Source organism: Rosa rugosa, chromosome 6 (assembly GCF_958449725.1).
Source record: "Rosa rugosa chromosome 6, drRosRugo1.1, whole genome shotgun sequence".
Lineage (NCBI taxonomy): Eukaryota > Viridiplantae > Streptophyta > Magnoliopsida > Rosales > Rosaceae > Rosa > Rosa rugosa.
This window is the reverse complement of record NC_084825.1, coordinates 48690167-48704207: the sequence shown is the minus strand read 5'-3', so window position 1 is coordinate 48704207 and position 14041 is coordinate 48690167. Positions and strand designations below refer to the sequence as shown.

At 41.0% G+C, this 14041-nt stretch overlaps 2 protein-coding genes and 1 long non-coding RNA gene across 3 annotated transcripts; all 3 read right to left on the bottom strand.

Annotated features, from left to right (window-relative positions):
• Window positions 1-29: 29 nt before the first annotated feature.
• LOC133715001 (transcription elongation factor TFIIS) lies at window positions 30-2394 on the bottom strand. The gene is made up of 2 exons (XM_062141300.1): window positions 1864-2394; window positions 30-1249 (listed from the first exon to the last, which is right to left on the bottom strand). The coding sequence occupies exons 1-2, from the start codon at window positions 2017-2019 to the stop codon at window positions 278-280; spliced, it is 1128 nt and encodes a 375-aa protein (XP_061997284.1). The 5' UTR covers window positions 2020-2394; the 3' UTR covers window positions 30-277.
• Window positions 2395-9311: 6917 nt separating this feature from the next.
• On the bottom strand, window positions 9312-10208 carry LOC133715196 (uncharacterized). Its single transcript, XR_009848954.1, has 2 exons — window positions 10068-10208; window positions 9312-9608 (listed from the first exon to the last, which is right to left on the bottom strand). It is a non-coding gene; the product is annotated as an uncharacterized LOC133715196 (long non-coding RNA).
• Window positions 10209-10992: 784 nt separating this feature from the next.
• On the bottom strand, window positions 10993-13944 carry LOC133714963 (rhodanese-like domain-containing protein 7). The gene is made up of 5 exons (XM_062141246.1): window positions 13480-13944; window positions 12852-13103; window positions 12656-12754; window positions 11711-12004; window positions 10993-11615 (listed from the first exon to the last, which is right to left on the bottom strand). The coding sequence occupies exons 1-5, from the start codon at window positions 13852-13854 to the stop codon at window positions 11250-11252; spliced, it is 1386 nt and encodes a 461-aa protein (XP_061997230.1). The 5' UTR covers window positions 13855-13944; the 3' UTR covers window positions 10993-11249.
• Window positions 13945-14041: the final 97 nt, after the last annotated feature.

Genomic DNA, 14041 nt, shown 5'->3' with positions numbered 1-14041 from the left:
GAAACAACATCCACATAAACACGAGAATATGGCAATGGACTATGAAATAAACGCTTCAACAATTCATTAAAGTTGTCCAAACAAATTATGCCTAACAAGACTAGAAGAATAACAAAACACAGATAAAAAATTATAAAAAAAAATCCTACATATGACAATACTGAATTGGGAAACTTCCCATTCTAGACTGCCCTAATGCTAGTGCACAACCAGAGTGAGAAAGAAGCTTTACACTCTTTAACTTGCGAAGTCAATTGGCAACAAATGGCCAGACACTCTAACAGAACTTCCAGCGGTTATTGCAGTTTACACATGTTACATATGTTGTCATAGGTTCATCGGCACTCCGCGTCTGCATCTGGTAGTAGGTGGTCTTGCGTTTCCCACATCGACCACATTTGAATTGATCAGTTGAAGCCACTTGTGCAAGTCCACGCTCACACTCAAACAATGCCTTTTCTTCGAGCTTTTTATTCTCTGATTGCCTCTCATCACTTGCCATTTCAGCTGTGGACATGTCTACAAGCCTCTCTGCCTTGACATCTCCAAGAAGAACTTTTCTGCGAAAATCTGGGTTCTTTTGGTCCTTCAGGTTAAAAATTAGTGATCGGTACTTAGCCTTCTGGGACCCATTGGAACCACCCCAGTTCTCAAATAGCACAGACTCCACTGTAACAGCAACTCTAATAGGGTCGCATGCATTCACTGAATCCACAAATCTTTCATTAGCCTCAGACTCCTGGGAAACCTTGGACAAAGCCTCATGCAGCATTCCCCTTACTCTGTCCCTTGCCTGATCATTAGACTTTGGTATAGATGTCAACTTTGGGGGACCAGAAACAGGTTTCTTCACTTCTCTGGCTACTTTTTCAACCTTGACATTATCCGCTTTCTCAATCTTGACAACATTATGATTTTCAACCTTAGTATCCGTTGTCCCACTTTCAGAACTATATGTTTTCTCTGAGCTTGGTTTAACATCACGATCAACCTTCTTAATGTCACCCTGTTCAGCCTTGGGGACCTTCTCAACCTTCACAGCAGCAGTTTTCTGAATCTTCTGAGGCCTGGGACTATTGGGATTTGACTCACGCTTTAGCGAATCTTTTCTTTCATACCTGCCATTCTTCACATCGTTTTTTGATGTTTCCTCAATGACAATTTGCTTCCATGATTCCATCAGGCTAAGCGCAAAAGTCTGGATTTTCTTTCTAGGATGTTTTGTGAGATTCTTAAGACGCTTCCCAACCTGAAAAATCGATATTCAAAGCTCAGAACAACACTCAGATCCTATTTTTCAAGAAAGCAAGTCAAGATAGTTTCAGTATACTAAATTCGACATCTACTTTTCAACAATGAAACACTACCAGCCAATCACATTCATCACCACCCACATAAGAAGAGTGCAATGTTTTATACAACTCAAATCCTAAAGTACACATTTGTTCCAATGAGGCGAAAGACCCAACTTAACAGAAAAACAAAACACAAAAGGGTTTCTTTCCAGGTTTTGATAAAGAACTTCAATTTCAATCCAAATTCTCTCAAAAAAACTAATATTGCATACAGTGTTAGCAAACAAGGTCAGCAACACAAAAACTACCAGAAAACAATGAATTCAAAAACCAATCAGAACACTAAAATCCAGCTCCTGGTAATGAAATTGTGATTTCTAATCCAAAATAACAAAAAAAAAATTCCCAGATCCAATTTCTAGACCTACAGTAATAAACTCTTTCACACATCAAAATTGGGCAAAATCGAAACACACATCCCTTAAACCAATACCAATGCTAACAACGAAGAGAAAAAAAAATTCAAAAAAAAAAAAAATTTTGAATAAAGCCAAAAGAAAAATCTTACTTGGGTTGAGACGAGAAGCTGATAAGAGACGGGAAAATTATTAAGGCGGTCCAAGGCCTCAAGACAGAGACTTTCCTCGGCGCCACCGTCGCACGATTTCGCGGCGTCGGCCGCCTTCGTCACGTCGTCAAACACCTCCAACAGCTCCTTCTCCATCGCCTCCAATTTTCCCCAAATCGAATCCACGCCCAGAAACACCAACCCTTAAATCACAAAACTGAAGGCAGATGGGGGGACGGAAACCCCACCAGAGAGAGATCGGCGGAGTTAAAATACGAGTAGAGAGAAAAGGGAGACTCTGTCAGCCAAGCTCCGATAAATTTTCCTAAATTTTCTGGTAGCGATAAAATAGGGCTTTTGGACTAATTTATCCGAGTCTCGTCGGAGATCACACGGCTGGTGAGGGCGCACGTGGACTTGAGGACAGCATCATCACACACACAGGAGGAGGAGGAGGAGGAGAAAGACAAGGTCTTGTATTTCTTGTATTGTATTTCTATTAGGGTTTCGGATTTGGGGTATGCTTTGGTTTGCTTTCCCTTTGGTGTCTTGGATTTCGCGCGTGGCTTTACGCGCCTTCCTTTTCCAACTACCGATCTAGGGATAGATTGACAGTTTTTCTTGTTGTCGGGGGTTGGTGTGCACACTTTATTCGTTTTTTAATCTATTTTACTTTTACCGCTCCTTACACTTTTTTTACTTTTACCGTTTCTTAGTCTTTTACATTTAACTATTTTTGGATGAGGTAAGGTGGGGTTATATCAGCGAGTTAGTAACACTCTCACCTAGAATTCAAACCCGACAAAGCCAAACTAATCCCCTACTGTAGGACGACGAACTCGAAAACCCCTCAAACTTGCTGCTCACAAATTAGTCAGAGTTGAGACTCAAACGCTAAACATGAGATTCTGTTGAGTTCACACAAGAAATAGCAAATTGAAAGAAGGAAAACTGAGATTCATTCATCATTCAAAACATGACCATAATTAGTCTTCAGTACAGCATATAAACTAGGAGAATGTGTACAAGACAGTCAGTAGAGTAACATGGGTCATGGACCACAACCAAGTGTTGGGCCAACTAAGTGGGCTGATACTAGTGGGCAAAAGGCTAGACTAGATGGGTGCAGAGAGTAATCTGTCTAGCCTGTCCTCAGATGCAAAAGGAAAGGGAACCTTGCAGCAATGGCCCGAGCTTCTTCCCACGTAGCATCTTCGATTGGCATGCCTTCCCATTGCACTAGCCAAGTGGTGATGTTATGCTTCTTCTTGCGACGAACTCCCATGTCAAGCACCTTAAGAGGCCTCCAATTAATTTCACCATGTGCATCAAACTGTGGAAGAGTAGTGGAAGTAGGAATGCCCTCTCCAACTCGTTTCTGTTAGGAATCTAAACTCACGGAAGCACAATGTTAACTCAACAATGGCTGAATGATTCACTTATTGAATGACAAACGAACTGGCTTAAATAGCCATTACAAAACAGGAATTCAAAGTTGCATAAACACGTCTCAAAATCCCTGAGATCGTGCTAAAGACTCGGTCTATCTAAAACAAACTTGACTGACTCTCTAACTCTCCTAAAACATAGGAGTTTATTTTGACTAAGTAAAACAGTCCTAGACCAACAAGAACACATCTCAACAATCCTTCCCCTAAACTGAAACTGCTGAAAGCAGCTCAGTTTACTTCCTTCTTGTCCAGAACTCCAAGCAACCCTCGAAGTCTCTCAAAGGCTTCCAGCTTCAGAGGCTTTGTCAATATGTCTGCTAGCTGCTCACTGCTCCCACAGAACTCGAGTTTCACAACACCATCCTTTGTTAAATCTCGAATGAAATGAAATCTTACATGAATGTGTTTGCTACGACCATGAAAAACCGGATTCTTGGCTAATTTAATTGTTGAAGTATTGTCACAAAATAAAGTAACACACTTACACTTATCATAACCAAGACTAGTAAGAACTCTTTGCATCCACACACACTGACATGCACAAGCTGCAGCAGCCACATACTCCGCTTCTGTAGTTGACAAAGTTACAATAGGTTGTTTTCGTGACGACCAAGAAACTGCTCCAGCACTCAACATAAACACAAAACCAGTTGTGCTTCGAGAATCATCAATATTCCCAGCATAATCACTATCACAAAAACCCACCAAGTCATCAAGCACTTCTCTCTTATAGTATATCCCCATATCAACAGTCCCTCTGAGATATCGTAGAACTCTTTTAGCTGCTGCCCAATGTGCTTCTCTAGGATGAGCCATGAATCGACTGATGAGACAAACCACATACATAAGATCCGGTCTAGTGGCAGTCAAATACATGAGGCTGCCAATGAGTTGCTTGTATCGGGTTCCATCAACCTCAGCTCCACCTCCTTCCTTTGACAACTTTGAGCCAGGCACAATTGGATTTCTCACTGAATTACTATCTGCCATTTCAAATCTGTCAAGTACTTCCTTGGCATACTTACTTTGGCACAAATGTATACCTTTCTTGCTTTGCCTCACCTCTACTCCCAAGAAATATTTCATCTCCCCCAAATCAGTCATCTCAAACTCACTCATCATGGAACTTTTAAATTCTTCAATCAAAACTCCATCATTGCTGGTAAAAATAAGATCATCAACGTAGAGACTAACAATCAGAATTTTACCTTCTTTCATAACCTTCACAAACAGTGTGTGTTCATAGCTGCACTTTTCAAAACCTGCCTTGATGAAGTATCCCTCAATTTTGCTGAACCAAGCTCTCGGCGCCTGCTTTAGACCATACAACGCCTTCTTTAACTTGTAAACCTTCTGTTCTTCTCCTTTCTTTATGTAGCCAAGGGGCTGATCCACAAACACCAACTCACTTAATTCACCATGCAAGAACGCGCTTTTGACATCAAGCTGAAATACGGTCCAACCCTTTTGAGCAGCCAAAGCTATCACCATTCTTATTGTGTCCCAACGAGCCACAGGAGCATAGACTTCATTGTAATCAATGCCATGTTCTTGGGCATAACCCTTAGCTACTAGGCGCGCTTTACACTTATCAAGCTCTCCCTTTTCATTGAACTTAGTCTTAAACACCCACTTCACCCCAATTTTCTTTGCCCCTGTAGGTAGATCAACAAGTTCCCATGTATCATTCTTGACTATAGATTCTATTTCCAGGTCCATTGCCTTTCTCCATTTGGCACTCTTAGCTGTTTCCTCATAACTCGTAGGATCTTCATTAGAAATAAATAAAGCCAAGTTTTCAAGGCCTTCAGCTAAATTCTCCACATCTTCTTCCTCTGAGAGTCCTTCCCCGCTTTCATAATCCACCATCCAAACTGGAGCTCTTCTGTTCCTCACTTCTCGGACTGGTTCTTCTGGTGGACTTGAAGTGAGTCCATCTGATGAGCCCCCATTATTTGCTACTCTTTCGTTACTACCAGCAACCATTTCCTCTTGTGTCTCACCTGCCTCACTATCATCTTCGATTTCTTCATCATCTCCCCATGTCAACACATCAAGCACTACTTCTTCTTCACTTCTTTCCCAGTCCCAACTCTTGTTTTCCTCAAATACAACATCCCTACTGGTCACAACTCGGTTCTTAATTGGATCGAAGAGTCTATAGCCCTTTGACTCTTCGCTAACTCCCAGTAACACAGCCTTAAAACTCTTGTCTTCAAGTTTCGTTCTCCTGGCATCCGGAATATGCACATGACAAATGCAACCAAAGACCCTAAAATAATCAACATTAGGTCTCAAGCCACTCCAACATTCTTCAGGAGTTTTCTCCCTCACAGCTACGGTAGGACTTCGATTCAAGATGTGCACAGCCCACCTTGCCGCCTCTGGCCAAAACGCCTTTGGCATTCTCTTTTCTGTTAACAAACATCTCACCATGTTCATAATGGTACGATTCTTCCGCTCTGCTACTCCGTTTTGCTGGGGTGTGTAGGCAGCTGTGAGCTGTCTTTTAATGCCATGACTTGCACAAAATTCGTTGAAATCATTTGAGGTGAATTCACCACCTCTATCTGTTCTAAGACAACGAATATAACATCCTAACTCCTTTTCCACCATACTCTTGAACAATTTGAACATTAAAAAGGTTTCACACTTTTCAGTTTGGAAATAAACCCAAATCTTTCTCCTATGATCATCAATGAGACTCATTATGTACCTTTTCCCACCATTTGAAATAGGTGTTATTGGGCCACACAGATCAGCATGCACGAGCTGTAGTCTTTCTGAGGCTCTCCACCGACTCTTTCTCGGAATAACATCTCGATGTTGTTTACCAACCATGCAGCTTGAGCACACTTTGCTAGCAGTTTTGAGTTGAGGTAGTCCATCTACTAGTTTCTTGTATTGCAAGGTTCGAAGATTTTTGTAGCTCAGATGACCGAATCTTTGGTGCCATAGATCCATAATGTCTTCAGTTGCAGCGTTGAGGCAGGCTGACTGTTGGTCTGCTACGAGGGCAAGTACCACAAACATTCGATTAGTTGTCATCTTTGTTTCCATGATAAGGCCTCGTCTCTTGTGATAAACCTTGCAAGTTCCATCTCGGATCAAAATGGCTAGACCCTTCTCCTGTAATTGTCCGATGCTGAAAAGATTGTTTGTCAGATCAGGAATGTAATACACATCGGACACCACTTGCTTCACATCTCCAATTTGCAATCTCACACTCCCCTTTCCCATAACAGGCATTCTCATACTATTTCCAAGCTTAACTGAGTGTCTAAAGCTCTCATCTAGCTCAGTAAACCATTGTTTACTCCCTGTCATATGGTTGCTACAACCAGAGTCAAGAAACCACACACCTTCTCGACTTGCATTGTTGCTTTCAACATAGGCCATTAGAAGCAGTTCTTCTTCTTCATCTAGCTCGGCATAGTTGGCTGCTTTCTCCCATTTAGGACACTCGTACTGAAAATGCCCTAATTGATGGCATTTGAAACACTCGATCATTGCCTTGTTAAAGGCTCTACCTCTGCCTCTTCCCCTTGCTGCACCTCCACCTCTCATAATTCCTCGTCCTCTTCCTCGATTGCCAGCTTCATATGAGATTTTAAGTGCTTGCTCATCACCTCCATCCTTTCGAAACTTTTGTTCATGTACCAACAAGGAGCTTCGTAATTCATCAACTGAGAGTCCATTGATATCCTTAGACTCTTCTATCGAGCAGACTATGTAGTTGAACCTCTCCGTGAGCGTTCTCAAGATCTTCTCAACTATCTTTACGTCTGGCATGTCTTCTCCGTAATTTCTCATCTCATTGGCTACTGTCATTACCCTTCCAATATAATCATCTACTGTTTCTCCCAGCTTCATCTCCAAGACTTCAAAATTCCTACGAAGAATCTGAAGTTGTGCTCTCTGAACCCTAGCATTTCCCTGATATCTGACCTTCATGCAGTCCCATATCTGCTTGGATGTTTCCCTCTGTTGCAGGGTCTTTAGTACACTCTTGTCAATGGACTGAAGTAGGTAATTTTTCACCTTCAGATCCTTTAGCTTCAACTCATCTAGAGCTTTTCTCTGACCCGCTGTCACGGCTTCTCCTTCAGCTGGTTCTCTGTACCCCGTCTCTATTAGGTTCCAGTACTCCTTGGACCTTAAGAGATTCTCCATGAGCAAGCTCCAATATTCATAGTCTCCATCAAACTTGGGAATACTCAACAAGTTCTGCCCTTCGTTGGACATCTCTCTCCCTCAGGACTCTCTTTCTACACTCACAGTGTTCCTCTCCTCTCAATTTCAGGCCCCTTTCGGGCTCTGATACCACTGTTAGGAATCTAAACTCACGGAAGCACAATGTTAACTCAACAATGGCTGAATGATTCACTTATTGAATGACAAACGAACTGGCTTAAATAGCCATTACAAAACAGGAATTCAAAGTTGCATAAACACGTCTCAAAATCCCTGAGATCGTGCTAAAGACTCGGTCTATCTAAAACAAACTTGACTGACTCTCTAACTCTCCTAAAACATAGGAGTTTATTTTGACTAAGTAAAACAGTCCTAGACCAACAAGAACACATCTCAACAGTTTCTTGAGCAACGAAACATGAAAAACTGGGTAGAGTTTTGGAGTTTAGTGGCAGCAAGAGGCAACAGTGCCAACTTTGGCTGCAATCTGGAATGGCCCGTAAAAACGGGGAGAGAGTTTGTGTGTGGGTCGTTTCACAAAGGACTTCTACCAGTAAGGATGGAGCTCAAGAAAAACCCAATCACCTTCTTGGAATGTACGTTCAGTACGGTTTCGATCAGCATATTCCATACTAGGCCGCTCAACCAACCGCTTTGGATTTTACCCGTTCTGAACAAAAGAACAAATTTTACGTTTACCTTATGAGTTCTGGTTAAGGATACTGTATATTCTTTGAGTTCTTGTTGCCACATAACTGTATCCAAACACAAAATTTGTAGAGCCAGGGGAAAGAAACCGCGCACATCAATAAGTTTTGAAACCTTTTATGTCAAAAGAAGCGAAAATATCAAGATGTGGAATTTGATTACAGAATAGAATGGCTATGGAGGGACTTTATGGTCGAGCAGCCGAAAAGGGCACACACACATACGCCTTCTCTTACTTACTTAGAAAGGTGAAAGAGAGAGGAGTTCATAAGTTTAATTCCCTTGTCAACATTGGAACAGGAAAAGATGTAATGATGAAATACCCACAAACATAGATTGAGCAAGTAAACTGAAAGAGTGGCAGAGGCAGTACTCAGGAATTAGTTCAAAGAAAGGCCATCATGGTATGTGATTAACCGCGAATACCAGTACAAAAATACATAATTATTCCCATGAACTCTGAAAATGTAGTCTCATAAAAAAGAGTATTGCAGTGGCAATCTCATACCACAAACAGAACCCAAAAGTTTGACCATAACGCTTCAAATTACTTCACTTTTCTGGTTCTGGAGTCTCGAAAAAGGTCTTCTTTATCCAGTTGAATGGCTGCAAAAGATTCATAGAATTACAAGATATCACTCTGTTATTAGATTATTGTCTTCAGACGGTAAAGTAACATTGATATACATATACACATGAATTCTGTGAAAGTGCAAAACATCATCAGAACAACTGCCGAAATCGCAGAGTCAGGGGAGTTTTAATATCAAAAACTTTGTGGCATTGTCAACATAAATTCCCCCTAAGCTCTCCATAAATGAAGCACACATGTATCTATAAACATTTGTGTGTGTGTGTGTGTGGAACCATAAACAAGGTTGCAATTCAATAACATTGACTAGTTGAGCAGCCTAAATAGCTTATTGAACATCAAGCTTAGATGGGAATATTTATCTAAAAGCAACTCACAGAAGAAGTAACCATCAATCAAAAGTTAAAAGAAAAGTCAAAATCTACCAACATATCTAGAAGCTGTTTTGGTTGCCCAAGAACCGCTGCTGAACAGGTCACCATTACATCTTCTACGACAAGAAACACCCCAAAATGACAATTTCTTATTCCATAACATCCAAAACATCTTTAGTTCTCAATTTGAACCATTCAACCTACAACTGCACTCAGATTTCATATAGCGATCACAAATCAGCCCCTAATCAACTCTTACATATGTTCCTATCCACAAAGGAAGATTCATTTACTAAAAAAAAAACAGTATGAGCTCCTTTGCCAGCCAGTGAACCAATGCAGCAACCTGCTCTATCCGACTATCGATGTGGGATATGGATGAAGAGAATCCAATTATCCAGTTCCATTCATCCCTCAACAGAGGCCCTAATAGCAAGAGGATACAAGCCTCATTGGTGACATTCATCATCTAACTCTTATGAGAAACAATTACCCAAAATAACCATAAAGCCAATCAAAGTCTCAGCAACAGAAAAACTACTCAACTAGAAAAACAAGTGAATCACAGCCTGAAAGCCCTGAACCACACTTAAAACTCAAGATACAATAGTGCAATACAGATTATAACTAGAGCTTACCTTATCTCAGAATCAATTTCAACCCTAATAAAACCAAAAAACCAACCACAGAAAATTCACAATCCCACAAAACACCCCCAAAATCTGCACCTCAATCCTAGCGTTATCATCAAAATCAATCCAACATGGCCAAAAAGATACATACTTTAATAACATCTAAGCCCAATAAAAGTTCCATCTAATTCAAAAACGAAAACCCAAAAAGTTACAGATCTAAAATAGGCAAAAAGATGAGAGCTTTACTGACCTGGACGACCCAAAGAGCCGTGGTGCCGGCGGCGACACCCCACAAGGCAGCGGCTTGGATATCCACGGGGTGAGGACGACTCTTGGGCTTCAGGAACTTGAACATACCCACTTCACCGGCCATCTCCGATTTCAATTTCTCAACCCTAACCCTAATTCCCCCAATTAATGATCGGATCTTTGTTTTTCCGGTTCAGCACAAAATGTCAAATCAGTCTTTGTCAGAAAGCTCGATGTGCGTAACATATAAACCTTCTTACCCAGAACTTTCCGCTGCGGTCAGGTCTACTGTAGTACAAATAAGCACTAATCTTCTACCGTTGATTGTGAACTTGTGGACCCAACTAACATGATTCCCCACATTTTTTTTTTCTAATCGGGGATGAGGTTACAAGCAACCTCGATTACATTACCGAGTTAATAATAGACTCACTCAATAATATTCAGATCGAGGTCCACAAGGATATCTCAGTAAAATCAGACTAATCTTTCGCCGTATGTGCACGAATTCAAATGTGCACGAATCAGACTAGTGGAAGTTGAAACTTGAATTGTTAAATATGAAAGTTTCATGTCAGGTCACTCGGCCAACCTTACTCCACATTTTTTCTTTATGAGATTATTATATTTTTCATTTTTCTGATTTTATCTTGAATATAACGTTGATTATTCTGTTGATGTGGATTGTGGATTTTTTGTTGTTGGGGTTATAGACCAGAATTTGGGCTACAACACGATACAAAGATAGTCAAAGTCGAAAGTCGAAGGCATGCCCCTTGGTAGTCAGTTGAATCGAATACCATCACCTTGAATGAGTCACATGTACCAACAAAAAAATTTGTTTCATGACAAGTACAGTTATGGATAGATAAGTAGGGTTTATGGTGAAGGAAAATACAGTCCACAAGTGGCAAGAAAGAAACAAAGAAAATAAAGGGCAGAAATTCCATGGAAGTTTAAGTGATGCTGTTGTTGTAAGACAAGGAGCACTGTGCATACATATCAACTTTGTCATAGTTTCGAATCAAATGCAGGCAGATAGGGGGAACCAAATCACAAGTTCTCGAAGTCCAACTTATCACTAAGTGCAGCTACGAAAATTCCAGGTCAAAAACACATGCTTGGATTCCTAATTGATGAAATTATAACTTTTGACACAAGATTCCAATTTTTAAGTCTCCATCTAAATTGAATTTGACAGTTGAGTAGGCCTCTGTTTGATAGTATCTGGCTTACGGCCCTTGTCTGGACCGCCAATGATACCCCATGTCTCAAACTGCCTTTGTCGAGCTCTTGCCCTTTCCTTTTCTTCGATGGTCTTTGACGAGTAACAATAGGGACACGAAACCCCGTATTCCCAATGAGGAGACTCCATATCAGCATCACTGACTGGTTGCTTACACCCATAGCATAACTTGTGATTTCCTTGTACTAGACCGTGCTCAACAGAGACTCTCTTGTCAAAGACAAAGCACTCTCCCTCCCACAGGCTCTCTTTCTCTGGAACTTCCTCAAGATACTTTAGAATCCCACCTTCTAGATGATAAACCTGGAGAAAATAGGTATACAAATTAATAAAATCAAATGATCCAGCGACTTAAGGTTTTAACTTCCACAAATTAATAGAATACAGGAGTCATTTACCTCTTCAAAACCTTTGCTGAGGAGATAACTAGAAGCTTTCTCACATCTAATGCCCCCAGTACAGTACATGGCAACTCGTGGTGGTGTTTTTGGTTTTGAAATCTCTGGTTGATTTTTGGTGCTTCCATCTGAACTGTAGGCATTTGTTTCTGTATGCCCATTCTCCGGTTCAGAAGGCTGGAACTGATCCTCTACCCAAGACGGGAACTCCCGGAATGCTTTAGTACACGGATCAACTGCTCCCTTAAACTTCCCAATTCTAGTTTCATAGTTATTGCGCACATCAATTACAACCTGGATATGTGTATGAGTCAGAGTTCAGATGCTGTAGTTTAGTAAATGCAATTATTTGTGAAACTCCATTTCTAGAGGCATCGTGTGAACTCCCTTCCGTTCACACGTCAAATGTGAATAAAACAAACACTTCATATGTGTATTGAGTCAAGAGTTCAGATGCGGTAGCTTAGTAAATGCATTTATTTGTGAAACTCCGTTTCTAGAGGCATTGTGTGAACTCCCTTCCGTTCACACGTCAAATGTCAAGAAAACAAACACTTCGTACAGAAATGTGGAAAATTCTGCCTTGGCATAAAACTAGTACATTTTAATTGTTCATTTGAAATGATGTAACACTGTAGAAACTAGAAATTAAGACAAAAGCCAGCTTTCAACAAAAATTTAACTTGTAAACTTGTATTTACTAGGGTGTCAATGTCAAGTTGTTATAGATCATGATTGTTTAGAATAAAACCAAGTTGCCAGGGTTATCTTTTCACATGTATTCCGCAGAGCTAGCCAATACAGTTTTTTTGGTTTATAATAGAGTGTACAGATTATTCAAAAGAACTCAACTCAAAAGCAAAAAGACATGATTAGCCCGTGAATCAAGGAAAGTTGATAGAATCATAGTCATCAGACAGTAAGAATATCAGAGACATTACTCACCGTATCTGGATCACTAATCAGTTCATTCCATTCACTTGGACTCACATACTTCCCAACTTTTTCAGTAGGTGATACAGCAGGCATGCCAAGAGTAACAATCTGCTTAAGCATATGTGATGAGAAAATTAGCACACCTCACAACTAAGAAGAACAAAATGTACTCCACAACAAAAGTTTGTATACTAATAACGAATACCTCCTTCTTCAACTTGACCCTCACATGATCCCATCGGAAGGGTGCATCCTCCCCTGCTGCCAGAGGAGAACTGCTACTGTGTCCGTGATGAATGGCTTCATCCTCCGGACTCACAGGTGACTCCAATCTTCTCAGCCCCCTTAGGCGCTCATCACTTTGAATGAACTCCAGAACTTTCTCCACCGACTCTCTGCTTCCGCATATGCTGCCATTGATCCCTTCCGGTGCAAGTATGATCCCACCTGAAACGCGCTGAACAGGATCAGCTTAGTGAGGTACAAACTACAAACCACATTAGCATTCAAACACTGTAACAGACTTAAACAAGACATGGACTGCATTATAACCCATCCAAGAATGCATTTGATGAAAATTTCCAAACTTCAACACTACATTGACAAAAAAAAAAAAAAAAAAAAAAACCAATCAGCCAATAAAATGCTATAATTTCCATAGTTCTAGTTCATGATATGAAGCAATTCCAAGCCCAACAATGCCTAAAGATTCAAACTTTAACACCTTAAGACACAAAAACACCACATAAATTTGAAGCTCATGGAATTCAATAGCTCAAACTTCACAAACTAAAATGAATCAAATAAAGAACTGATAATGAAAAATGGGGTACCAATTCCTCGCAGAGTTGCTTCAAGGGTTGCCGCAAACGAGCACAGTCAGGAAAATCAGCGAACTTGTAGAAGGAGACGACCACCAGAGCTTTCGAATCCGAATCATCCGATTCGGGTAAGCTCGAAATGGGTACTGGGTTGGTTGACCCGGACAAGCATCTAGAAAGAGTCATACTTTGAGGGTTACAGTGTTTAAAAATCCCAATTGGGTTTGGAATTGGATTAGAGAAGAGTTGAAGACGGCGATTGGGGGAGGAATCGGGAATTGAAGAGGCGGGGAGTGATTTAGGGTTAGGGTTTAGGGAGTGCAGTGAGGGTGAAGAAGAAGATAGCATCCTCAGGGAGAGTGATGGAGGTGCTCCGTACCTTAGCATAGCGTGTGCCGCTACAAAGGGGCTGTGTTCGTCTACGGCGCTGGGGCTGCTGTAATTTTTTCTGCGGGTGTGAATGTACTATTATGTCCCGGGAATCTGGCGCGACCACGTGTCGGGTGGTTAGTGCTCTAGCTTCGAGGCTTATCCAGTTATGTCTGCGTAGGTCATGTACCTTAGGTTCGTGTAC

Excerpts from the sequence above, each read along its gene's own strand:
- LOC133715001 (XM_062141300.1), bottom strand. The coding sequence starts at position 2,019 with ATGGAGAAGGAGCTGTTGGAGGTGTTTGACGACGTGACGAAGGCGGCC. Across the intron at positions 1,250-1,863 it reads AGCTTCTCGTCTCAACCCAA|GTTGGGAAGCGTCTTAAGAA; the intron begins GTAAGATTTTTC and ends TCGATTTTTCAG.
- LOC133714963 (XM_062141246.1), bottom strand. The coding sequence starts at position 13,854 with ATGCTAAGGTACGGAGCACCTCCATCACTCTCCCTGAGGATGCTATCT. Across the intron at positions 12,755-12,851 it reads GGGTCAAGTTGAAGAAGGAG|ATTGTTACTCTTGGCATGCC; the intron begins GTATTCGTTATT and ends ATGCTTAAGCAG. Across the intron at positions 12,005-12,655 it reads TGATTAGTGATCCAGATACG|GTTGTAATTGATGTGCGCAA; the intron begins GTGAGTAATGTC and ends ACACATATCCAG.